Raw genomic sequence first — 27262 nt, 5'->3', positions numbered from 1 at the left:
TCGATCAACTTTAGAAACCACTCACTCATTATCAGTCATTTACATAAATTTTAATGTAAAAACCCTGCACTAATCCATTTATCACATTTTTCCACCATCAAATGACCCATTTATGACTTTCATACAGATAAACAGTCTTCTATCGATGTTAATATGTTACCACCTCCATAATTTTTTTTTGCTTTTCTGCAATAAGTTTATCATTAGGTTTCCTTCTACATTTGTGGGCGGCACGGTGGCACAGTGGTTAGCACTGCTGCCTCGCAGCGCCAGAGACTCAGGTTCAATTCCCGCCTCAGGCGACTGACTGTGTGGAGTTTGCATGTTCTCCCCGTGTCTGCGTGGGTTTCCTCCGGGTGCTCCTGTTTCCTCCCACAGTCCAAAGATGTGCAGGTCAGGTGAATTGGCCATGCTAAATTGCCCGTAGTGTTAGGTAAGGGGTAAATGTAGGGGCATGTGTGGGTTGCGCTTCGGCGGGTCGGCGTGGACTTGTTGGGCCGAAGGGCCTGTTTCCACACTAAGTAACCTAATCTAATTATCCACAACACATTTTACTTACTCAAAGAATTCCAATACGTTGGTTCAACTTGAGTTCCGTTTCACAAAGCCATGTCGACTCTGCCAGATTACCTTAATCTTTTCCAAGTGCCTGCTATAACATCTTTAATAATAGCTTGTAACATTGCCCATTACAGATGTTACGCTAATTGATATATGGCTTCCTGATGTTTTCTCCTTTTTTGAATAAAAGTTATATTTGCTATTTTTGAATCTAATTAAATCGGTCCAAAATCTAGGGAACTTTGGGAAACTTAAAATCAATACATTTTCTATCTCACTAGCCATTTTAGAACCCCAAGTATGAAGTCCATCAGGACCCAGGAGAACCCATAGCTCCAAACATTTCCTCAGCATCACTTCTCTGATGATTCTCGTTTTTTTTTAGTTCCTCTCTCCCTTTCATTTCCTAATTTCCAGCTATTTCTGGGATATTACTTGAGTCATCTAGAGTTAAGGCTATATACCTGCTTGCAAAATACCTGCTTGTCTGCTATCACCATATTTTCCATTATTAATTCCCCAAACTTATTTTCATTCACAAGCGGTGAGAACAAACAGCAGTCAAGCAGCAGGGCTGGGCTGAGTGAAGGTCAGCCACAAAAAAAGACAAATATTGATATAGCTCTGTGCTCCAGGGACTGATGCGCATGAATTTTAACTGTTAAATCTACCAGATTCAGTGTCACACTGGTCTGTTTGTTTCCGGTCATGGGGAATCTAACACTTCCTTCCTTACAGGCTGGAGCTGCAGCAAGTCCAACTTAATTAATCATCAAGGATGCACACAATTGTTATAGTTAAGTGTCTAACACTTGGCAGGACTGTTGTGTGGTCACCAGTTGCACTGCTTAGACAGAATTGTTCAAGCAAAAGTAATAAACAGATTCCTGGAGAAGTCTGAGAAAATTGAGGAGAGCCACATAAGTCTGTAGATGGCAATTGCACATGATTAATCTGTTCGAATTTTTTGACGAAGTCACCAAGATAGGTGTTGAAGAAATGCAATGGAAGCTGTCCACATGAATTTTAAGAAATATTTGACGAGATACCACAATACTTCTGCTTAATAAAATAGGAGGGCCAGTATAGATATTTACTAATCAACTTGTCCAAAATTATTACACACCACTGGAGCAGGTGGGACTTGAAACAACACCTCCTGGCCATCGTGGCACAAGAGCCCCTTACAGGAGGGGTACTGTAAGTTTTTATTAAAAACCAGACCATAGACAGAAAATAAATGGTTGATTTTCATAGTGGAGGATGGTAGACAGCAAGTGTTGCCAGAGAGGAATCCATGCAATCATTGCTTTGAGTGCATGTTTTGGATAGTGGAATGCAGAGTAGATATGTAAAAGTTAGCATTTCAAGTCAAGACCTTTTATCAGGTTTGGATAAAGGTCAACAACCACAAAAATTAAAAAAAAATATCCCCCAAGATGTTGTCTGACTTGCTATGCATCTCCAGCATATCCTGCTTATTATTTCAGATGTCCAATAAATGGATTTTACACTTAGTATCTGCCAATGAGAAAACAGTGATGATGCATGTTCATTCAATGGCACACAGCACCAGATGGAATTTAACAGAGACCTAATGGCACACTTCATATAGACAGAAGGACCATGGGTTCACGAGTACAGAGCCTCTGAAGTAGCAGGGGACATCAAGTGCGTGGTCAGCAATGCGTATGGGATGCTGTGTTTCATAGTTAGGAGGCAATGGAGTACAAAAGTAGGGAGGTGAAGCTGAAACTGCACAAAGCTCTAGTTAGGCCATAATTATGAAGACACAAAAGTCCTTGAGAAGGTACAAAGATGATTCACCAGAATGGTTCCAGGAATGGGAATTTTTAGCTATTAAAAAAAAGTTAGGTTGAAGCAGCTATGGTTGTTCTCCTTACAGTAAAGGAAATTCATGTAAAATTTAATAGGAGATATAAACATTACAGGGGCATGGTGGCTCAGTGGTTAGCACTGCTGCCCCACAGTACCAGGTACACAGGTTCGATTCTAGCCTCTGGCGACTGCCCGTGTGGAGTTTGCACATTCTCCCCATGTTTGCGTGGGTTTCCTCCAGGTGCTTCGGTTTCCTCCCACATTCCAAAGATGTGCAGGTTAGGTGAATTGGTCATGCTAAACTGCCCATAGTGCTCAGGATGTGTAGGTTAGATGCATAGTCAGGGATAAATATAGGCTGGGGGAATGGATCTGGATGGATTGCTCTTCGGAGGGTCAGTGTGGACTTGTTGGGGAGAAGGGCTTGTTTCTACATTGTAGGGATTCTATGTTTAGACAAAAAGAGAAAGCCGTTTCCCATTAGTTGGCAATAAAAGGACTTGGAGCCACAGATTACGGGAACTACATTTAGGGAAGGCAACTATAAACAAACAGTCTTAAATGAACAAGTCCACTGATAACTGCAAAATCACCCACAGCTCCAAAGATATTGAAGCACACTGTCCAAAAGTAGCAAGACTTGGAAAACACTTGCTAAGTGGCAAGTAACATTTGTATCTCACAAATGCTAGGTCATGAGGATCATTACAAACATCTCCCCTTTACATTCAAATAACATTACCACCAGACTTTTTTAAAAAATTCATGGTCACTTGAGGAATGAAAACTTGCAGGGCTATGATAATACAGCAGTAAAAGCAGAATTACTGTTTGCCCCAGAGGGCTACCATGGACTTCTGTTCTGTCACGTTTCTATGGCTGGTCACCATTGTCACACATGAACAATTAGGAGTGGGCAATAAATGCTGGTCTTGTCAGTGAACACTCATCCCAAAAACAAATAAAAATTTCAAGACAGTACAAAAAATGCAGAAAAAAAACTTACTCTTATGTTTTGTGATCTTGTTTGGACGAGGCCACCACTTCGAATCACATACACTGGAGTGTTGTTAACTTCATTATCTGCTTTATGTCGTAACCAATCTTCATAACCCTAAGCACAAACAAAATTTTCACTAATTATGTAATCAAGAATTCAGACTTGCTGAAATATCAAATTGAGACCATTTGAGAAGAGAGAAAAGTAGGGAAATATGGCAAAGATCCAACTGATGTTGCATCTGTACAGTTTACCTTTAGCTATTTACTAACAATTTTGAAATTACTTGGCAATTTTGAAATTAATTACTTCAGAAAATTATAAAGATGCATGCTGGTTTAAGTGTTTGCAGTATTCAATTTTCACAACTAATGGAGAAAGTTCTCTTGATTCCACGTCCAGTGCCATTGATGGATAAAGGGCAAACCACTCTGAGGTTCCTAACTACTACAGCAGTCAACTCTCTTACAATTAGCTTTATTCGTCTCTTTAGATCGTGAGGAAAGGGAGGGAAGTATTCAGACATCCATCTAACTTTGTAGCTCCATGTATAACCATAGTCCACATTTCTCACCAGCACTTCTGATTCCAGCTCCTGGAGAAATGTGGAGAATACCTGGGATCCAACTGTTCCCTCATAGGTGAGGATAAACAGAGACAGTCAAACTCACCCCCTTTTTGCAGCAATAGATGCCATGTGTTATATTTAAATGTTCCAAGGCTGCATATGTACCATTATTCATTATACCATGGCTGACATTTTTGTTTAGGGCAAATATCCCCCAATGCACCCACCCTCCGATTAGTGATCACCTTTCCCTCACCCAGCCCAAACATGATCAGCCTCACCTCAGCACCCAATGGTGATCACCAGTCCCTTCACACAGCCTTTACATCAAACATTGGCCCCTGTGCGCTTCAGACAGTGATTAACCCCACCCACACGTGATGATTCTTTTCCCTGACAGCGATATCCTCCCAAGAGATCATCTGATCACACCCTCCTCTACACATTTTGCCTCCCTCCCCCACAAAAATACAATCTAGCATGACCAATCCAAATCCCCAGCAAAACCACCTCTTCTGATGCCAGACAGAAGCGAGGGTTCTGGAAGGAGAGTTAGGAGAATGGATGCATAACTGGATAAGTCCCATCTGTGAGCCGGTGACATGGGACTGCCAAGCTGTGTTTCTGCACATGCATTGCATTGGAAACGTCAACCACAGATATTTACAGACGTGGCAAGTGCTTGGTTAAGTACTTAATAATCTGTGAGTCCATGGATCATTTTCAACTTCAGATTCTGATTTCAAGTTATGAAAATATAACACAAAGTTAGGATTTAAAGCAAAATGGAAAGGAATGTAACACGTTGAAGGAAGAGACAATAGAAATTGCAGGGGCACTGACCATAATCTTTCAGTCTTCAGAAGCAACACTGAATAATTGAAAAGAGCGTGGTCATTGAATATGTTTCAGGCTTGAGAAAGTCTAGTAATGGAGTTTCCGAAGGTCAACATTGGGACCTTTGCTTTTCCTGATACATATCAATGACCTAGATCTTTATGTGTGGGGAACAATTTCAAAGTTTGTGGAAAATGCAAAACTTAGAAGCATTGAAAACTGTGAGCATGAGTGTAGAACTCCAAATAATGTTAACAAGTTGATGGAATGAGCAGATAGGTGGCAAATCTCAATGTAAGGCAGTGAGAGATGATGGAATTTGACAGGAAAACCATTACAAAACATAGGGTACAAAACTTAAATGGTTTATGAGCAGAGAGACCTGGAAATACCTGTGCATAGATAATTGAAGGTAGCAGGTCAGGTGGAGAGTGCAGTTAATAAAGCAGTGTCTAGACTACATTAAGCAACTCACTGGAGAGGCTCCACAACTGCCCCCATCCTCAACGATGGAAGCATCCAGCACGAGTGCAAAAGATAAAGCTGAAGCATTCACAGTAAGCTCCAGTCCAAAGTGCCATCCAGTGGTCCCCAAAATCACAGATGTTCGGCTTCAGTCAATTCGATTCACTCCACGTGATATTAATAAACGGTCAGTGGCACTGGATGCTTCAAAGGTCCTTACAACGTTCCAACAGGATTGAGGAGTTGTGCTCCAGAACTTGCTATACCCCTAGCCAAACTATTTCAACACTGGACATTTACCTGGCAATGTGGAAAATTGCCCGGGATTATTTTGTACAAAAATAAAAGCTGGACAAATCCAACCCGGTCAATTATACCCCATCAGTCTGTTCTTGCTCATCATTAAAGGATTGGAAGGTATCAACAGTGATATCAAGGCACATCCATCTGCTTAGCAAGAATTTGCTCAGTGACACTAGATTGGTTTCTGCCTGGGCCACTCAACTCCTGACCTCATACATCCTTGGTTCAAACATGGGCAAAAGAGCGAATTCCAGGGGTTAGGTGAGAGTGACAGCCCTTGACATCAAAGCTTCATTTGACCAAGTGGAACATAAAGGAGCCCTAGCAAACTGGAATTAAGAGCAAACTCTCTGCAGGTTGGAGTCATATCTGGCACAAAGGAAGAGTCATGGTTGTTGGAAGTCAATCATGTCAGCTTCAGGATCTCTCTGTAGGAGTTCCTCAGGGTTGTATCCTAGGTCCAACCGTCTTCGGCTGATTCATTAATGACCTTTCCTGCACCATAAAGTCAGAAGTGGACAAGTTCACCAATAATTGCACAATATTCAGCACCATTTGCAAACTGATTCAGTATCAAGACAGCCATATTCAAATGTAACAAGATCTGGACAATGTCCAGTAGGGCTTGGGCTGACAGGGAGCAAGAAACAAGTTACCATTGATCAGAAACTCACTGGGCTCACTATATAAATAGAGACTTCAAGGGCAAATCAGAAGCTAAGAATATTTAGGAGAGTAGTCACCTCCTGATTGCCCAAAGCCTATACATCATTTACAAGGCACAAGCCAGCCTGTGATCGAATATTCCCCAATAGCCTGGATGAATATAACTCCAACAAGACAAAAACAACTTGATACAATCCAGACAAAATAGCCAGTTTGATTGGCTCCACATTCACAAGAATCCACTCCCTTCAACATAAATGCTCAGTACACACTGCTGTTACTATTTACAAGATACACTGCAGGAACTCAAAGCTCCTTAGACAGCATCTTCCAAACCCTTGACTACTTCTATCTTGAAAAACAAGGGCGCAGATATATGGGAACACCACGACTTGTAAGTTCCCCTCCAAGCCACTCACATCTTGACTTAGAAATACATCACCTTCCTTCACTGCCCTGGGTCAAAATCCTGGAATGCCCATCATAAGGACATTGTGGATCTATCTACAACATTGAATTGCATGGTTCAAATAAACAGCTCAACACCTCCTCCAGGACAGATAATAAATGCTGGCCAGCCAATGATGTTCATATCCCACGAGTAAATCCAAATAAATAAAGCAAAGTGTACACTAGCATGGAGGTTATGCTGAACCTAAATGAAACACTTATTGGACCTCAGCTGGTGGATTGTGCACAATTCTCTGCACCACACTAGCGGAAAAATGTAGACACATTGGAAAGTGTAGCAGAAACTTACAAGAATGTTTCCAAGAATATAAACTTCAGTTATGAGAATAGTTTGAAGTTAAAACTTAGGAGATTTGCCAGAGACTTTTGAACTGAGGGCTAAGGATAGATAGTAGGAAACGGTTACTCCTCAAAAAAAGGTTCAAATCTGTGCACTCCCTTTCTTAAAGTGATATGTATACATAGCAAATATGATGAGAGAAAAATACTTTTTCACACAAGGGGTGACTGAAGTCTGGATCGCGTTGTGTAGAGATTGATGGAGGCAGGTTCAATTGAAGCATTCAAGAGTTCATTTGATAATTATTTGAACAGAAAAAACATGCAAAGGTATGGGGTGGAGCAAGGCAGGAGAATGGAATTAAGTCATAATGCTCATTGGATAGCCAGTGCAAACAAAAAGAGTTAAATGTCCTCTTTCTGCACTACAACAATTCTGTGATTCAGAAACAACTGTTCAAGAAGCAAAGATATCTTTGCTCAATAATAGTACCCTTAAAAGAGTGAAATAATTTGAGTTTCTTTTCCAACCTTGATTGGTATTCCAGAGTTGTCACATTTAGACTTCCCTCCACAAAGGATAAATGGACTAAAATTAAACCCAGTTTCTCAAATATCTTAATGACTAATTTCTCTGCAGTGCGAGTAATATATCTACCTACCTTTTTAGTCAGTTTCACTTAACAAAATAAAAGTTTAAAATTCAAAAATGCACTGATTTTGTGACTAATATGATTTAAGTTAGCTTTCTTTCTTACCTGTTTGATGGCAGTTACTGTAATTACAAAAAACAATGGCAGTCCACTGGTGTATGGGCTGGTGGGAGTATCTATCATCAACTGTAACAGATGAAAATAACTAATATGAAGACAACATAAATTATTGATGTGAATGCATCAAAGTACATGTTTCCAAACTTTCAAAGACTTAGCACTAAGAAGAATTGACTTGCAATAATCTGAGATCATGCTGTTGGCAATAAAATTCTGACAATACAGCATATACTGGACTATAATTGGATCAAATGCATATTACTCCTATGAAAGTAATGTGGAGAATAGTTGATCTTAAACCTGCTACATGACATTGTTACTCCAACACAGCTTTCCTTTCCTCTCCCTTCTAAATCACAGAACAGCTCTTTCATTTCCCAGTAGCAACTGCCGCGACATTTCTATTGTCATACCTTAAATGTTTTTTTTATATTACAATTAACAGCAAAATCAAGGGATCACACTAAGGGTACAGGGTAGGCTGCTTAGTAATGATAAGGAAAATTTCTTCAGTGGGACAGTAGCAGGGCTGTGGAATTCTCTGTTACAGAAAGTGGTTCAGGACAAATGATTAGGATATATTTGTTAAGACTAAACGGACCAAAGGGTATCTAGTGAAAATGAGCACAGGATACTGAGTTGGATGATCAGCTATGATCATATTGATTGCAGAACAGGCTTGAAGGGCTTAGTGGCCTCAACAGTAAGTGCAGCTATGCAGAAATCACCTTAAAGTGGATGTATAGATAAACTTGAAAATCTGAGAGATGACTTTTCCTTCCTGAAGGAATGGCCAGGTTATGTTGCATCTTAAAATTTAAAATCTTGGAACAGAAACCAGTCTAGGAACAGAAACCAGTGGGCGGCACGGCGGCACAGTGGTTAGCACTGTTGCCTCACAGCGCCAGTGACCTGGGGTCAATTCCCGCCTCAGGCGACTGACTGTGTGGAGTTTGCACGTTCTCCCCGTGTCTGCGTGGGTTTCCTCCGGGTGCTCCGGTTTCCTCCCACAGTCCAAAGATGTGCAGGTCAGGTGAATTTACCATGCTAAATTGCCCGTAGTGTTAGGTATAGGGGTATGGGTGGGTTGCGCTTCGGCGGGTCGGTGTGGACTTGTTGGGCCAAAGGGCCTGTTTCCATACTGTAATGTAATCTGTAATCTAATCTAAGATTTTCTGAAGTGAACATTGCACATCAGATAAAATATCCAATAAATTACATTTTTTTTAAACAAAGCATAGTTTGGCAATCTGTTTCAAAAACATGCATTCTCATTTCAGACCATAAATTTACTATACGTGGAAATTACCTTTCATATTCTGTGTTAAGCTTGAAACCTCAAATATTTTTCTTCTAAAAACCTCAAACTATGAAATTTCAATGCTTTTGTTTTAAAATTACTAAATACAATAGTATATAGAAATAACCATCATGGCAATTTCCACAACTGCCAAAATCATCAGAAGATGGAGGCTCATTGCAAATATGCAAGGTCAAGATAACACATTTGCTATTTGATTTCTTGGAGGCAGAAGCTCACTCTCCAAAAAAGACAGTTTAAAAATTTTAGCCCAAGCACGTATGACGAAGAAATAGTTTGTAAAAATAAACTGAATATATTCAGCTCCATCATAAGGTTTCAAGTTTATAGTCTAAATGTCCTCTTTGTTATACTATTGTCAGCACTCAAATGTTTTCTAACACTTTATTGGACTTAATTTATCTACAAAAAGAGAAATGCATTTTCTGTTCAATCAAGCTGATCAATCACAAACCACATGATCACATAGTCATCAATAGTAGCACATAAATTGACCTCTGGGTCCCAAGCCTGAATCCAAGGCAATAACTGAATGTTTGGAGAGGGGATGACATTTAATAGCTATGGGTGAAATCATTTCAGAATCAAGTATTTGTTACCTAATAAAAGGCTTCAACTGGTCGAAAGTTGTTATCACTGAACAAGCCACATAGTTACACTTACTTGCACTAGAAAAATTACGAGAAAGTAAAAGTTAGCTATTCTTCGGAATTGTTCAAATAAATTCTTTGGGATAAAATTCCATACTGTGTACTGTAAGAGAAAAAGAATGTCATTTATACTTATTACTTAGAAATGAAAATTGCACTAATAAATGGTTTCAAATGCAAAAAATAATTTATTTTGTCAAATTAGAGGCCAGTAGAGTCTTTGCTTATCGGGAACAATAATCAATTTTAATGTGACTCAAAACAAATACAAATCTAACTGCTTTACTAAGTGAGAGATCCCATCTGGGAACATCAGAAATAGGAGGTGTAGTAAGTCAATGAGATCATGGCTGTTGTTCTAAACTCCACGTTTCTACACTATTCCCATAACTGTTGTTTATCTTCAGTGTTTATCAAATGTCTGTTGTGAAGAACTGAATATTCACAACTCTTCAATGCAGGGAATTATAAAGATTTACAAGACTTGAGTGAAGATGTTTCTCTTCATAATTCTAGATGATTGATCCAAGATTGAGATTGTAACCCCTCATTATGATTAAATAAACCATCTTTCATTCGACTAAACTTCAGAGAATGCAGCTTACTCAATCTCTCTTCACATAACTATTTCTTCATTCCAGGAATCAGTCTGGTGAATATTTGCTGAACTCCTCTTAAGGCTTGTATGCCCATTCTTAGGTATGGAAACCAAAACTGCACACAGTATTCCACATGTAGCCTTATAAAAAGTTGGCAGATTCATACACTCCAATCCATTTTGGAAAAATATTAACATAATTTGCCTTATTAGTTGTTTCCTTTATTTCGCAAACCATGTGCAAGGACACCCCCTCCTTGTGAACGCAAACACTTAAGTGATTTCGACCATTCAAAAGCCTTTTTTTAAATTTTTCCTAACATGGGTGGTTATGGTAGGGGATTTTAACTTTCAACACTATGGCAGTCCCAGTCTGTGTGAAGGGTTTAGATGGAGAGGAATTTGTTAAGTGCGTACAAGAAAATTTTCTGATTCAGTATGCGGATGTACCTAGTAGAGAAGGTGCAAAACTTGACCTACTCTTGGGAAATAAGGCAGGGAAGGTGACTGAGGTGTCAGTGGGGGAGCACTTAGGGGCCAGCGACCATAATTCTATTAGATTTTAAAATAGTGATGGAAAAGGATAGACCAGATCTAAAAGTTGAAGTTCTAAATTGGAGAAAGGCCAATTTTGATAGTATTAGGCAAGAACTTTCAAAAGCTGATTGGGGACAGATATTCGCAGGTAACGGGACGGCTGCAAAATGGGAAGCCTTCAGAAATAAGATAATGAGATTCCAAAGAAAGTATATTCCTGTCAGGGTGAAAGGAAAGGCTGGTAGGTATAGGGAATACTGGATGACTAAAGAAGTTGAGGGTTTGGTTAAGAAAAAGGAAGGTATAGACAGGCTAGATCGAGTGAATCCTTAGAAGAGTATAAAGGCAGTCGGACTATACTTAAGTGGGAAAACAGGAGGGCAAAAAGGGGGCATGAGATAGCTTTGGCAAATAGAATGAAGAAGAATCCAAAGGGATTTTGCAAATAAATTAAGGTCAAAAGGGTAACTAGGGAGAGAATAGGGCCCCTCAAAGATCAGAGCTGAAAATGTGTTGCTGGAAAAGCGCAGCAGGTCAGGCAGCATTCAAGGAACAGGAGAATCGACGTTTCGGGCATAAGCCCTTCTTCATAAGCCTGACCTGCTGCGTATTTCCAGCAACACATTTTCAGCTCTGATCTCCTGCATCTGCAGCCCTCACTTCCCCTCAAAGATCAGCAAGGTGGCCTTTGTGTGGAGCCACAGAAAATGGAGGAGATACTAAATGAGTATTTGCATCAGTATTTACTGTGGAAAAGAACATAGAAGATATAGAATGTGGGGAAATAGATGGTGACACCTTGCAAAATATCAATATTACAATTGATCTAGCCTGTCTATACCTTCCTTTTTCTTAACCAAACCCTCAACTTCTTTAGTCATCCAGTATTCCCTATACCTACCAGCCTTTCCTTTCACCCTGACAGGAATATACTTTCTTTGGATTCTCATTATCTTATTTCTGAAGGCTTCCCATTTTGCAGCCGTCCCGTTACCTGCGAACATCTGTCCCGAATCAGCTTTTGAAAGTTCTTGCCTAATACTATCAAAATTGGCTGAATGTCTTGAAACATATAACAGTGGATAAATCTCCAGGACCTGATCAGGTGTACCCTAGAACTCTGTGGGAAGCTGGAGAAGTGATTGCTGGGCCTCTTGTTGAGATAGTTGTATCATCGATAGTCATAGGTGAAGTGCTGGAAGATGAGGTTGGCTAACATGGTGCCACTGTTTAAGAAGGGTGGTAAGGACAAGCCAGAGAACTATAGACCAGTGAGCTTGACGTCGGTGGTGAGCAAGTTGTTAGACTGAAACCTGATGGATGGGATGTACATGTTTTTGGAAAGGCAAGGACTAATTAGGGATAGTCAACATGGCTTCGTGTGTGGGAAATCATGTCTCACAAACTTGATTGAGTTTTTTGCACAAGTAACAAAGAGAATTGATGAGGGCAGAGCGGTAGATGTGATCTATATGGACTTCAGTAAGGCGTTTGACAAGGTTCCCCATGGGAGACTGATTAGCAAGGTTAGATCTCATGGAATACAGGGAGAACTAGCCATTTGGATACAGAATTGGCTCAAAAGTAGAAGGCAGAGGGTGGTGGTAGAGGGTTGTTTTTCAGACTGGACGCCTGTGACCAGTGGAGTGCCACAAGGGTTGGTGCTTGGTCCTCTACTTTTTGTCATTTATGTAAATTATTTGGATGCGAGCAGAAGAGGTACAGTTAGTGAGTTTGCAGATGACACCAAAATTGGAGTTGTAGTGGACAGAGAAGAGGGTTACCTCAGATTATAACAGGATCTTGACCAGATGGGCCAATGGGCTGAGAAGTGGCAGATGGAGTTTAATTCAGATAAATGCAAGGTGTTGCATTTTGGGAAAGAAAATCTTAGCAGGACTTATATATTTAATGGTAAGGTCCTAGAGAATTGTTGCTGAACAAAGACCTTGGAGTGCAGGTTCATAGTTCCTTGAAAGGGAAGTCACAGGTAGATAGGATAGTGAAGGCGGTGTTTGGTATGCTCTCTTTTATTGGTCAGAGTATTGAGAACAGGGGTTGGGAGGTCATGTTGCGGCTGTCCAGGACATTGTTTAGGCCACTGTTGGAATATTGCGTGCAATTCTGGTCTTCTTCCGATTGGAAAGATGTTGTGAAACTTGAAAGGGTTCAGAAAAGATTTATAAGGATGTTGCAAGGGTTGGAGGACTTGAGCTACAGGGAGAGGCTGAACAAGCTGGGGCTGTTTTCCCTGGAATGTCAGAGGCTGAGGGGTGACCTTATAGAGGTTTACAAAATTATGAGGGGCTTGAATAGGGTAAATAGACAAAGTCTTTTCCCTGGGGTCAGGGAGTCCAGAACTACAGGGCATAGGTTTAAGGTGAGAGGGAAAGATATAAAAGAGACTTAAGGGGCAACTATTTCATGCAGAGGGTGGTACCTGTATGGATGAGCTGACAGGGAAGTGGTGGAGGCTGGTACAATTGCAACATTTAAAAGGCATTTGGATGGGTGTATGAATAGGAAGGGTTTGGAGGGATATGGGCCAGGTGCTGGCAGGTGGGACTAGATTGGGTTGGGATATCTGGTTGGCATGGACAGGTTGGACCAAAAGGTCTGTTTTTATCCTGTACATCTCTATGACTCTAAAAGGAAACACCATACTTCACCATTGTTTTCCATCTACCAAAGTCCTTGCTCACTCTCAAACCGGTGTTTAACTCCAAGTGTTTGTATCTCCCTCATTGCTAACTTTTCAACAGAACGTAGAAAACTTGATGTTACACTCTCATCCCTCATTGAAATAATAAACAACATTATAAATAAAGCCAAACATTGATCTTTGTTGTATCCCACTAGCCTGTCATTGAAAGATTCTTGTTTATTTTTCTTCACATCGTTAACTAATTCTCAATCCACACTAACATTTACCTCCAAGCCTCAATTCGAATTTAAGGTATTAACCTCTTGGGTTACACCCATCAAACATTTTGTGAAAACCCAAATACAATATACCCAATGTCTCCATATACATTCTAGTGGTTGCACCCTCAAACAATTTAAAGAAATTTATTTTCTTAAATCCATGTTGACTCTGGTTAAGTAGATTGGACATTTCCAAGTCAATCCTTCATAATAGATTTTAGTACTATGCGTAACTAACAGAAAGCAGAGAGAGTGGAATATTCTTCTGTTTTGCAAAATGTAACTAATGCGGTGCCAGAGGGTTCAGTCTCAGGCCCCAACTACTTACAATCAATATTAATGACTTGGATGACGAGGTAAAAAGTACAATAGCCAAATTTGCAGATGACACTAAAATAGGTGGGAAAGCAAGTGGCAATAAAGAAATAAGAAATTTGCAGGTTAGGTGAATAAACCAAAAAACTTTGGAGATGAAGTTTAATGCTGATAAGTGAGAATTTATCCATTTTGATTGGGGAATAGAAAGGCAACTTATCTAAGTGGAGAGAAACCTCAGAAAGCTTCAGTACAGAGGGATCTAGATGCCATCGTGCATGAATCACAAAACTAAGCAGCAGGTAATAAGGAAGGCAAATGGATGTTTGGTGTTTATTGCAATTTTGAAATCTGCATCCTTTTTATCTTAGTCCTCCATGGCCTCGCAATCACTGCCGACATATCTGTTCCCACCTATAATGTTTCTCTAACATTTTATGCTGGTTTATTGCATATCCCTGATTATTTTTTATTGCTCATTAGTGATTGCGTGCCTTTGATTGCTTAGGGCTGGATTCTCTTTCTAAACCTTTCTTTGTCCAAGATGCTCTTTAAACTTTGACCATACATTTTGAACCTCAGACTTTACTAATCTGGTAATTAAGCTTGGAAATTGTCTTAGGATGTTTTACTACACTTAAACAATTAAAGATTTACAGCATTCTTTTATTACATTTTATATTAAAAAGAGCAGATGTGAACCAAGACGATCATATTAGTTAAATTTCTCATTGTGATAGTGATCCTTGTAATCAGTGCTAATAAGTATTAGAAAAAGCAGGCATTGTCGACCCTTCGTACCTTTGATGATATCATCCTATTATCTGGAAACTTCTGATGAACAAAATTCTCATACTGGGGGAAATGATTGGAAACATAAATTGTTCTTGTGGGACTTTGGTGTGGTGGGTCAAATCCCTGCAAAAGAAAAAAAATTGTTACAAGGTACATTTCATAATATAAAGAACTATTCAAAATACCACAATCAAAATTTAAATACCACTAATTTCTGGTTTTAGTAATTAAACAGTACTCAAATCTTTCTGAACTTTGTCAATGTGATCACAACTTAAAACTAGAGGAAAGTCATTCCTGATAAAGGGTAGGAATCTGAGCAATACACATATTCGATATCAGTTGACAGAACTTTTGTTAAAAGCTGAAGTAAAAGAACAGATTCATCCAGGTATTTGCAAAGTATAGGATGGAAGAATAGGTAAAGTGTCTCTATTGGAAAGGGTGCATTTAAGTGGGAAAATCCAGAACCAGGAAAGAGTTGGTCACATTTGAGCTCAAGTGTGAGAAGGTCCAAGGGCAGACGAAAGCCAAAGTTGGCCATTCTGTAGAAAATAAAATTAAGGATATTTGGGCTTCATTGGTTGGCTACCACGGATTGCCCATCCCCACAATTGACCTGGAGAAGGTGGTGGTGAGCTGCTTTCTTGAATTGCTGCAATTCTCTTTCGTGTAGGTACATTCACATTCCTAGGAGTTCAAGGATTTTGACCTAGCAACATTGAAGGAATGGTGATATACTTCCCAGTGACAGCAGTGACTGCCTTGGCAAGAAACTTGCAGATAATGCTTTTCCCATGTATCTGCCACCCTTGTTTTTCTGGATGGCAATGATCATGTTTTTGGAGGGTGCTGTCCAAGAGGCTTTGGAGAGTTTCTGCACATTCAATTTCTATATGTTACACATGGTTCCATTTATTAGTGGTGGAGGGGGTGAAATTTACATTCTCTGCACCATTCAAGAGGGCTGTGTCCTAGATGTTGTCCAGCTTCAGTAATCCAGATAAGTGAAGAACATTCCATTGCACTCTGACTTTTGATTTGCAGATTGTGGACAACCTTTTAGGAAGGTGCTTTTTTTCCCCGGAGGGTAGTGGGAGGAGAGGCAGTTGAGAATAGTAACCTCCACAATGTTGAGCTGTTGCTAATGGGACTATTGCAACGGTAATGGCTTCAAGTGTCATGGGGTAATGATTAAATTCTCTCTGGATGTTTTAGAGACCTGGCTGTATTTCTGGCCATGGATTGGTCCACTACCTTATGAGCCATTCATACAATTGGCAGCAGACATTCCCACTTCTGATCTTATGAACGAATGGAATGTCATTCTCAAAGCAGCTGAACATGGTTGAGCTTAGGACACTACCATGAAGAACTTTTGCAGTAATGCCCTGTAGCAGAGGCAGCTGACTTCTAATAATCGCAACCAACTTCCTTTGTTCATTGGACAAACCAACTCGAGTCAGAGATGTACAGCATGGAAACAGACCCTTCGGTCCAACCCGTCCATGCCAACCAGATATCCCAACCTAATCTAGTCCCACCTTCCAGCACCCGGCCCATATCCCTCCAAATCCTTCCTATTCATATACCCATCCAAATGCCTCTTAAATGCTGCAATTGTACAGCCTCCACCACTTCCTCTGGCAGCACATTCCCATACACGTACCACCCTCTGCATGAAAAAGTTGCACCTTAGGTCTCTTTTATATCTTTCCCCTCTCACCCTAAACCAATGCCCTCTAGTTCTGGACTCCCTGACCCCAGGGAAAAGAGTTTGTCTAGTTACCCTATCCATGCCCCTCATAATTTTGTAAACCTCTATAAGGTCACCCCTCAGCCTCCGACGCTCCAGGGAAAACAGCCTATTAAGTGAGACAATATAAGCCAGCAAGCAGTAGTCCAGATCAGTTGGAATTATGGAAGGGTGACCATCAATAAATGTGCCAGTAAGAATGAAATTGCATCATCAATGAACATCAGCAAGATCGGCCATCCCAATCCAGAGATCAAACTTGACTCTGGACCTTCTGGTTCAGAGGTAGGACTACCAATGCACCGCAAAATGGTGTCTTTTACAAAGTATCCCTAACAAAGCAAGTAACCAAGCAAGTCATTAGAGTTAATAGAATAATTAACTGGTCACCATTTATTTTAGGGAAAGAAGAGACCATAAGAGGAGGTCTAACTTATATGCCCTTCCGACTCCATTTAGATTTAGCCCTTCCCCATAACTCTCCCTTAACTTTGGTGGTCTGAGTTCCCCTACCAGGCATTGCATGTAATTTGATTAATTGGAAACAGGCGGAATTGGGTACTGTAGCTGCTAGACTTAAGAGTCAAGATTAGAGTGGTGCTGGAAAAGCACAGCAGGTCAGGCAGCATCTGAGGAGCTGATACATCGACATTTCGGGCAAAAGCCCTTCATCAGTAAAAGTTAGCATAAAATTAGTATATGTTGAATTGAAAGCTTATTAATTCAAAGCAAATATTTACAACAGACAAATATACTTAATCATGATTACATCTAGGCCAAAGCTACCAAGTCATCTGGCCTCCCCATTTTTTTCCCTCTGGTCTCCCTTTAGAAAAGTTGTTGTTAAAGTTGAAAGAGTGCAGAAAAGATTACAAAGGATGTTGCCAGAGTTGAAAAGTCTGAGCTATACGGAGAGGCTGAATAGACTGGGGCTATTTGCCCTGGAGCATCGGAGGCTAAGGGGTTTATACAATCATGAGGGGCATTGATAAGGTGAATAGCCAAGGTAGTCTTCCCCAGTATAGAGGAGTCCAAAACTAGAGGGCATAGGCCGCTAGGTGGGAGGGGAAAGATATAAAAGAAACTTAAGAGGCAACTTTTTCACGCAGATGTTGGTGGATGTATGGAATGAGCCTCTAAAGGAAGTGATGGAGGCTGCTACAATTATAACAATCTGAATGTTTACGTGAACAGGAAGGGTTTTGAGGGATATGGCCAAATGCTGGCAAATGGGATTAGATTAATATCAGATATCTGGCTGGCATGGACAATTTAGACCAAAGGGTCTGTTTCCATGATGAATAACTTTTAGACTATGTGTGAATGATGCAATTCTCAGGAAACTTTTTGTATTTTAATTTGTCGTGATGGGGAACTAAATATGAATATTTGGTGGTGGGGTACATGTTTTATCCAGATATTACTCCATATTATTTCATAAATTAAAAATACTTAGGAATTGAAAAGAGAAGAGCACAATTCTCATTCCTGCTAATATCTTTATAACTTAACTGTGCACCATGAACAGATTCCAAAGGATCCCTGAAAACTGACAACCAAATGAGTTCTCCATATTTTATCTTTATTGATCTGCATCTTCATTAAGTGAATGATCAAAAATGTGACAAATGGAGTATAATGTGGGAAAATGTAAAGTTGCTCACTAAGCTAGGAAGAAAAGTAAAGCAAATTATTTAAAAAGAGAATTCAGAGATACACAGGGAGAGTCACAAAAGGTTTCCTGCACTGACTCACGTTACCATGAAGGACTCTCCTTCTCAACCTCTCCCCTTGCCTGTGGTATGATGACCCTAAAGTTAAACCATCACCAACTGATGCTCTATAATACGACATTGGTGAAACACTGACTTGAACACAAGTGGAGCGACAGAAAATAAGACATGGACCTCTGCAGTGAGACCACCAGCTGAGTGACATCACGAATCAAGAATAAAGCTTATTAGTGGGTATGACTGGTGAACATTTCAAGACTTAAAGTATTCAGTTTGTGCTTAGGTCTCCAGTGTTTTTTTTTCCCTCTTCATTTTCTTGCTTAAGTATAGCATTGATACTTTTTAAATTTAATGAAGTGAAATATCAGTGTGAAAAACACTGATTCTAGAGTCACTAAATTATATAATCGAAAACAAATACAATAGTGGTAGCAGGATGGTTGATGTTCTACTGCTGCACACCAATGTGATCCAGAGTGAATGCATTTGTAGTAATTGAGGAACTTTGATTTGAAACTACAAACATTGTGACACATCTGGAAAGGTGAAGGTTATCTGGACAATTTGCTTCCAAGGGCAAGCACATGCATCAAACAAGGTAATTAGAAATTGATTTGTAATCAGGAACAGGAGGGTATGACTGCAGTTGAGGCAGGTACAAGAATGCAGGAGCCTGCAATTGCCCAAATGTTAAGAGCTTCTGGTAAGCTATGCAGTCAAGAATGGAAACTGCAAGGAGGAGTGAACTGAATAGCTCCTTGACTCAGACAGCCATTCAAGTCAAGGGATGGAATAGGAATATAATTATGGTAGAATTAGGTTCTCTGTAGTCATGAGCAGCAGTCCCAAAGGTTAAGCTGCATGTCAGGATTAAGCAGATCCCCTCAGGGCTAAAGAAAAACTTGGGAGTGGAGGGGAGGGATCCTGTTGTTATCACCCATGTTGATACCAATGACATTGATAAGATTAGAACAGATGTTCTACTGAAAGACTTTACAGTAAGGAGCTAAATTAAAAAGCAAACCTTCACGCAATAATATTAGAATTATTACTGATTCACGAGTAAACTGCCATACAGTAAATAAAATCTAGGAGTTAAACATATGGCTCAGAAATTGGTATAAGGTGAAATGGGTTTCAGTTCGTGAAGCACTGTCACCCGTATTGGGGCAGAAGTGAGCTGCTCTAATGGAATGGACTTCATTTGAACTGTGCTGGGATCCGTGTCCTGGCAAATCAAAAAACTAGGGCTTTAAACAAACTTTTTTTTGGCAGGTGTGGTGGGGAGAAGAGTTCAGAGGAAATATAGACTCACAAAGCAAGGTGGATGTAGCAGCAATACAGGACAGCTATTTAGATAACGATACCCAGAGTGGGGCAGGACTGGACAGACTTCAAACATAGAAAATCAGAAGTAATTAGTGTCAAATGGGGAAAAAAACTACTAAAAATCAAAATTAATGGCTCTTGACTGTGCAATAACTGGATTCTAAACAGAATAAATGAATTAATGGTACAAATATAGGTAAATGGCTACGATGTTACAGTAATTAAGGATACATGGCTACACAGTTCAAAGCAGGGTATTAAACATTCAGGAAAATAATAGGCAGAAAGGAAAAGGTGACAGGTGAGAGATATTATGTGAAGAGATCTTGTGTTTTAGGTTACCTTTATTAATTCACACTCAAACTCGCTATATTTTACTGCATTTTCATATCCTTTCAGCCCTTCCTACAAGCAGTGTTTACCACTGAATAGCTGTAGCATACATAACAATACCATCCCGATCAAGTCTCCCTGAAATATTTTAACATTAAATCAGCCCTTACCAACCATCTCCTGGACCTGAACAGATTCCCCAATTAGTAATGATTTGGAGACGCCGGTGTTGGAATGGGGCGTACAAAGTTAAAAATCACAACACCAGGTTATAGTCCAACAGGTTTATGTGGAAACACTAGCTTTCTGAGTGCTGCTTCTTCATCAGGTGATTGTGAAGAAGAAGATTATAAGACACAGAATGTATAGAGAAAGTTTAGTGTGATGTAACTGAAATTATACATTGAAAATTACACATAGTCATTCTAAAAGATGAGAGACTTAATAAACAATCTCAGTTACATCACACGTAAACTTTCTCTATAAATTCTGTGCCTTACAATCTTATTCTCCACAATCACCTGAAGGTGCAGTGCTCAGAAAGCGAGTACTTCCAAATAATCCTGTTGGACTATAACCAGGTGTTGAGATTTTTTAACCCAATTAGTAACTACCTTTTAAATACCTTTTAACAGCACCATTATCCCTTTAAGGAACTAACTGACAAAACAGTGCTTCCATGAAATTGCATGAATGAATGTATGAAACTCATACTGGCAAATAGCAAATAAATCTCACAACCCAGCTGCAGTATTCAGTTTAATATCCTTTACTCTTTTATTAAATACAGGTACTATGTCTAACTTATTTAGTCATGATTTGGAGATACCGGAGTTGGACTGGGGTGTAAAAAGTTAAAAAAATCACAACACCAGGTTATAGTCCAACAGGTTTAATGGAAGCACACTAGCTTTCGGAGCGTCGCTCCTTCATCAGGTGGCTACCACCTAATGAAGGAGCGACGCTCCGAAAGCTAGTGTGCTTCCAATTAAACCTGTTGGACTATAACCTGTTGCGTGATTTTTAACTTATTTGGAGCATATAGGCCTAGTATTTTTACTAACAATTACTAAAAGATAAAAAGCACTAACATCTAATTATGCAAGCAGACCAGATAGACACTCTTAATCCCATTAGAGGTAGCAGCCAGCATTCAGCACGTTTAACCCATCTCCTGTCTCCCAGGACAGAAGCCCTTCAAACCTTTGTGTACTATTGATTTTTTAAAAAGTAACAGTTGTAATGAAATATTACTATAAGTAAGAAGTGTATAAAGGGGCATTGTAAGAACTGTATTTCAGGATTCTATTGCTGCCTCGAACTTGTGCTGCGATTGCTGAATAAAAGAGGCTAATTTTGCCACTCACCGATTCCAGTCGTTATTTCAACATGATCCCACATGGGTCAGCATTATTAATATAGGATGGAATAAGTACTATAGCAAGTAGTTTAGTTTTGTAAAATTGGTCAACACGGATGAGTTAAGGGTCTGTTTCTGTGCTCAATGACTTGAGCTACATTTTACTTAAGAAACATTTCTTTAAGTCCACTTTTGGAATACTGCATGCAATTCTGGTCTCCTTCCTATTGGAAAGATGTTGTGAAACATGAAAGGGTTCAGAAAAGAGTTACAAGGATGTTGCCAGGGTTGGAGGATTTGAGCTATAGGGAGAAGCTGAATAGGCTGGGGCTATTTTCCCTGAAGCGGACATTGAGGGGTGACCTTATAGAGGTTTATAAAATCATGAGGGGCATGGATAAGATAAATAGACAAAGTCTTTTCCCTGGGCTGGGGGAAGTCCAGAACTAAGGGCAACTTTTTCAAGCAAAGGGTGGTACGTATATGGAATGAGCTGCCAGAGGAAATGGTGGAAGCTAGTAAAGTTGCAACATTTAAAAGTCATCTGGATAGGAAGGGTTTAGAGGGATATGGGCGGGGTGCTGGCAGGTGGGACTAGAGACAATTAGAGTACTGTACTCAGGTTTGGGCCTCATAAGGATGGAGGGCCCTGAGTGTACATAGAGGAGATTAAAAAGAATGATTCCAGGAAAGAGACAATTTATCTACAAAGTTAGGTTGGAGAAGTTTGGGTTTTTCCTCCTTGCAGCAAATACGATAGAGGGGAGGTCTGATAAATGTATAGGTTTAGATAACGAAACAAAAAAACTGTTCATTAGCTAATGGGGCAAGGACTATTGGATACAGAAGTTCTTTTTACACAAGGTAATGGCCATGAAATTTGCTTCCCATATGTTGGGAGCAGCAAGAAAGTGAACCCTTCCTATTCATACTCATCCAGATACCTTTTAAATGGTGTAACTGTGCCAGCCTCCACCTCTTTCTCTCGCAGCTCATTTTATACATGCAATACCCTCTACATGAAAAAGGTGCCTCTTAGGTCCCTTTCAAATCTTTCCCCTCTCACCTTAAACCTATACTAGCTAGTTTTGGACTCCCCTACCATGGGAAAAGACCTTGGCTTATCTGTGTCCATCATGATTTTATAAACCTCCAAGGTATCCCTTCAACCTCCCACACCCCAGGGAAAATGACCCCAGATTATTCAGCCTGTCCCTATAGCTGAAACTCTCCAAATCCAGCAACATCCTTGTAAATCTTCTTGGAACCCTTTCAAGTTTCAGAACATTAAAAATCACACATTACCAAGTTATAGTCCAACAGGTTTATTTGGAAGCACAAGGTTTTGGAGCGCTGCTTCATCAGATTGTTAAGGGAGACCAGACTTGAACGCAGTATTCCAAAAGTGGTCTCAATGTCCATACAGCTGCAACATGACATCCCAACTCCTATACTGACCAATAAAGGCAAGTGTACTAAACATTTTCACCACACTGTCTACCTGTGACTCCACTTTCAAGGAACTATGCATCCGTACTCCAAGGTCTCTTTGCTTGGCAACACTACTCAGGACCCTACCGTGAAGTGAGTCCTGCCCTGATTTGCCTTACCAAATGCAAAACCTGACATTTATCAAAATTAAAATCCATCCGCCATCCTCAGCCCTTCTGATCAAGGTACTGTTGTACTCATAACCTTCTTCACTGTACACTACACCACCTATTTTGGGGTCACCTGCATACTTACTAATCATTCCTCATATTCACATCCAAATCATTTTATAGAAACGACAAAAAGCAATGGACCCAGCACCGATCCTTTCAGCACACCACTGGTTACAGGCCTCCAGTCCAAAAACAAACTTCCACCCACCTTCTGCCTCCGACTGTCAAGCCAATCTTGTATCCAAATGGCTAGCTTGCCCTAGATTGTGTGATCTAACCAATCTACCGTACAGAACGTTGTCTATCTGGACTTGAGCAAGGCATTTGACAACATTTACAATTCTGCCTTCATCAACCTTTTGTCACTTCTTCAAAAATTTCAATCAACTTAATGGGACACTATTTTCCATACAGTCAATGCCTTTCTAAATACATGTAAATCCTGTCCCTCAGGATCCTCTCCAACAACCTATCCAGAGATGTTAAATCTTGTCACGAAGTCTTTGAAAGTATATAAATTTAGCTCCTGTATTTTGCATATTTAATCGTATATCGAGGCAAATAGACTACCCAATCTTGATCTAAGTTTAGCCTTGGGCTATTGTTAAACCGATAACATTTTTTGCTCAACACTGATGTCAGACTCCACAAGCACAGAGATAACATCCTGTTATATTTAACTACTACACCATTTGATCTTTTCATTGCTTTCTCAGCTCCCTTCCCTCTCCCCCAGTCCTGATGAAAGGTTCTGACCTGAAACATCAACTCCCCTGCTCCTGTGATGCTGTACCACCTGCTGTACCTTTTCCAGCTCCACACTTTACCGACCCCTCTTTTCATTGCTTGTCATGTGGTTTGACCGATTCTCTAAAGCCTTGTTCTTGGTTCACAACTTAGCGTCATTCACTATAAACGGTCAATCCAAAATTCTCTCCATAATGAAGAGGACCCCCATAACATCACTCATTTCCATCCTCGCTTGTGCAACAGTCTGCTACCTGATGAAAGAACAGCGCTCTGAAAGCTTGGACTTCCAAATAAACCTGTTGGACTATAACCTGGTATGAGATTTTTAATATTGTCAGCCCCAGTCCAACATCAGCACCTCCACCTCATTAAAACAGATTGACCATTTGTCACTTTAAAAGTGAGAGCCACACAAAGTTGACTGCTCAATTCCTAAGCCACACAAAAGTTCCACTCAGTCATCAGACTCCTGCATGCTGACTTATAATCAGCCTATCTACCAATGCACTGAGTTTAAGAACGGCATCTGTACACTCAAATCCCCTTTTAGTTCAGTAGATTACGCCATCCCTTTACAATCTTCCTTATCACTTCCTTCATGCACCATGATCGACTGCATCTTCAGCAATTAACACTCTTAAGCACAAATTCCTTCTCTAAATTTTTATGCCGTTTTGACTCATTTTGTAAACTGCTTCTTTAGCTGAAAATGTGTTGCTGGAAAAGCGCAGCATCCAGGGAACAGGAGAAACGTCGATTCTCCTGTTCCCTGGATGCTGCCTGACCTGCTGCGCTTTTCCAGCAACACATTTTCAGCTCTGATCTCCAGCATCTACAGACCTCACTTTCTCCTCAAAAACTGCTTCTTTAACCAAGCTTGTAATCATGCATCCTAATATGTCCTCCTTTATTGCTGTGCACTTTTGATGATTTCAAGGATAGTGGAATCAAGGGTTATGGAGATAAGGCAGGAACAGGATACTGATTAATGATGATCAGCCATGATCATATTGAATGTGGTGCAGACTCGAAGGGCAGAATGGCCTATTCCTGCACCTATTGTCTATTATGATATTGTGGAGCTCCTTGGTAGGCGCAAAAGGAGTTCAATTTTCCTGCAAGTATTACTAAATATTGTGTGTTGTACTAACAATACATTTCTGAAAGACTAAAGTTAACAGTATACTATCACAGAAAATATCAAACTTAGTGGTGCTAGGACTTTAACTTAGGTCATGGAGTCGAGCCCCACTCCAGCCAAATGAACACATAATTAAAGTTGTTGCTTTGGTGGTATAGTGAAGCCTTACTACATGATCAGTAGTAGTGATTTTTGAACTGTTGTTTAATGCAAGATTCTACCAGCCTATCGAAATGGTGTAACTTCACTTTTCTTTGAAGAGCTATCCTGAATAACCCATAGTTCAGATAATTGTATAAATAAATAAATAAATAAATACATAAATAGAATCAATCATTCATTTTCAATTCTGGAAAAATTGTTATACTGAACTCAATGTTAATTATTTCTCTCTACACAGGTGCTGCCAGACCTGAGTTTTGCCAGCATTTTGTTTGTTTCAGGTTTCCAGCATCCACAGTATAATTGTTTTATTCGTCATTTCTCACATTAACAAGAACGATATCTGGGTTAAAACAGATACAGTCATAGCTGTGCTCATAATTTATTTCTTTACACTTGGGGAATTTATGGATGATCAGAAATGTTTAAGATGTTTAAAAGTTTAATGAGGACGAGAGAATAAACTGTGCCTTTGGTAAGAATCCAGAACAGAAAAGGAAGATCTTAAAATAAACATTTAGGGATGATGTCAGGAAGCACAAAGGATAGTTGTAGTGTATAATTCCCCTTAAAACAAACTGTTGAGTTTGGTCAATTAATAATTTTAAAACTTAGGTGAAAATAGTAATGACATGAAACAAAGTTAGGCAAATAAAGACAAAGTAAATATAAAAACAGTCGTGATCTAATGGAATAGTTGAATCTAATCGACGGGCCGAATGGCTTATGCTGTTTAGTTCATCATCGCGATGTGTTTTGTATATTGACATGCCTTTAAAAATAATTGGTTGGGAAGTTTATTTTGGACTTCATGAAAAGATGCAAGATCCTCCTACTTGCAAAGTTACAACTGACATTTCGATTAAAGTTTATCCATGAGTGAATCACTTAAGATTACGTGCACGATCATTCCACCTCTGCTGGGCGCGGTTTTGGTATATTTCAGTGCCGAATTGAAATGACAGCAGTTATGTAGTGCTGAGTGACAAACCACAAAAAGGATTACAACAACTTACTAACTGATATTCAAGACACCAAAAACAAACTTCTGAAACGAAACCAATAGCTCCGTGAAAGGCTCCTTTTCCCAGCTAATTTATTTTTTTTTAAATCTCAGTTTCGGACCAAGGAACTGGTGCTGACAGTTAAGCTGTAAGAGTGGAAGCCTTCATCAAGTCCCTGAAACTTCAGACTTGAGTAGGTAGAGATATATTTCCTTCCCTAGTTATAAAACGTTTTGTTTTATCCATCACCAAGAATTCAAAACCAGAACAGCAAAATCTAACATGAAGCCATTCCAGTCCCAGCCGCCAGCTGACAAGCAGCTTGTTTTACCAACTCTCGGGCCCGCGACCCAGCTACACACACACACAGCGTCCGCAGATAAACCCTCCACAAGCGGCATCCGACTTACCAGCTGCTGCCGTATCCAGCGGATCATGGCGCTCCGGTAAGGCTGCCACCTCGACCAAAGTGCAGCTCTCTCTCTTTCTCTCTGGGCTGATAATGTCCACCCCGCTCGGTCCCCGGGACCCGGCGAGGATTTAACGCCGGGCTCAGTTCCCGGGAGTCAGTCGGTAGTAGCTCAGTCCCGGGCCTCGGTCCCCGGGAGTCAGTCGGTAGTAGCTCAGTCCCGGGCCTCGGTCCCCGGGAATCAGTCGGTAGTAGCTCGGTCCCCGGGAGTCAGTCGGTAGTAGCTCAGTCCCGGGCCTCGGTCCCCGGGAGTCAGTCGGTAGTAGCTCAGTCCCGGGCCTCGGTCCCTGGGAGTCAGTCGATAGTAGCTCGGTCCCGGGCCGGCATCATCCACATCATTAGCTCACACGGTACCGGAAGTAACATCGCCAAGATGTTATCTCACTTCCGGCTAGGGTTTTCTTTTTGTGGGCGGGGGAGGGGTGATCTTTGTCATGGAAACGGATACCTAACAAACCTTACATTTACATAAGCGCCGTCGAGACCTTTGAAAACAATTTCCCCAAGGTGAGACAAAGGGCTCAGATAACCAAAAGCTAGGTCCAAGAGGTAGGTTTTAAGGAGTATCTTAAAGATGGCATAGAGTTAAGTAAAAGAGAGACAAATTACTGCAAATAGTCATAGAGATGTACAGCATGGAAACAGACCATTCGATCCA

The 27262-nt window shown here is 40.3% G+C and overlaps 1 protein-coding gene across 5 annotated transcripts in view; it reads right to left on the bottom strand.

Annotated features, from left to right (window-relative positions):
* The window catches only part of atp11b (ATPase phospholipid transporting 11B), a 177666-nt gene extending 150746 nt beyond the window's left edge, over positions 1-26920 (bottom strand). For 3 of the 5 annotated variants that reach the window (XM_043702353.2, XM_087993532.1, XM_043702354.2), the window contains exons 1-5: positions 26546-26834; positions 14910-15026; positions 9747-9836; positions 7748-7828; positions 3407-3514 (exon numbers count right to left, since the gene is read on the bottom strand). In XM_043702353.2, coding sequence (XP_043558288.1) covers positions 3407-3514; positions 7748-7828; positions 9747-9836; positions 14910-15026; positions 26546-26572 — 423 coding nt within the window. In that variant the 5' untranslated portion in view covers positions 26573-26834. The other 2 variants (XM_087993531.1, XM_043702356.2) reach the window with 2 other exon arrangements.
* Between the last annotated feature and the right edge of the window lie 342 nt (positions 26921-27262).

Source organism: Chiloscyllium plagiosum, unplaced genomic scaffold (assembly GCF_037043375.1).
Source record: "Chiloscyllium plagiosum isolate Xiang-an unplaced genomic scaffold, Cpla_swu_hap1 HiC_scaffold_13, whole genome shotgun sequence".
NCBI lineage: Eukaryota > Metazoa > Chordata > Chondrichthyes > Orectolobiformes > Hemiscylliidae > Chiloscyllium > Chiloscyllium plagiosum.
The sequence above is the reverse complement of the archived record's forward strand: the minus strand, read 5'-3'. Positions and strand labels throughout refer to the sequence as shown.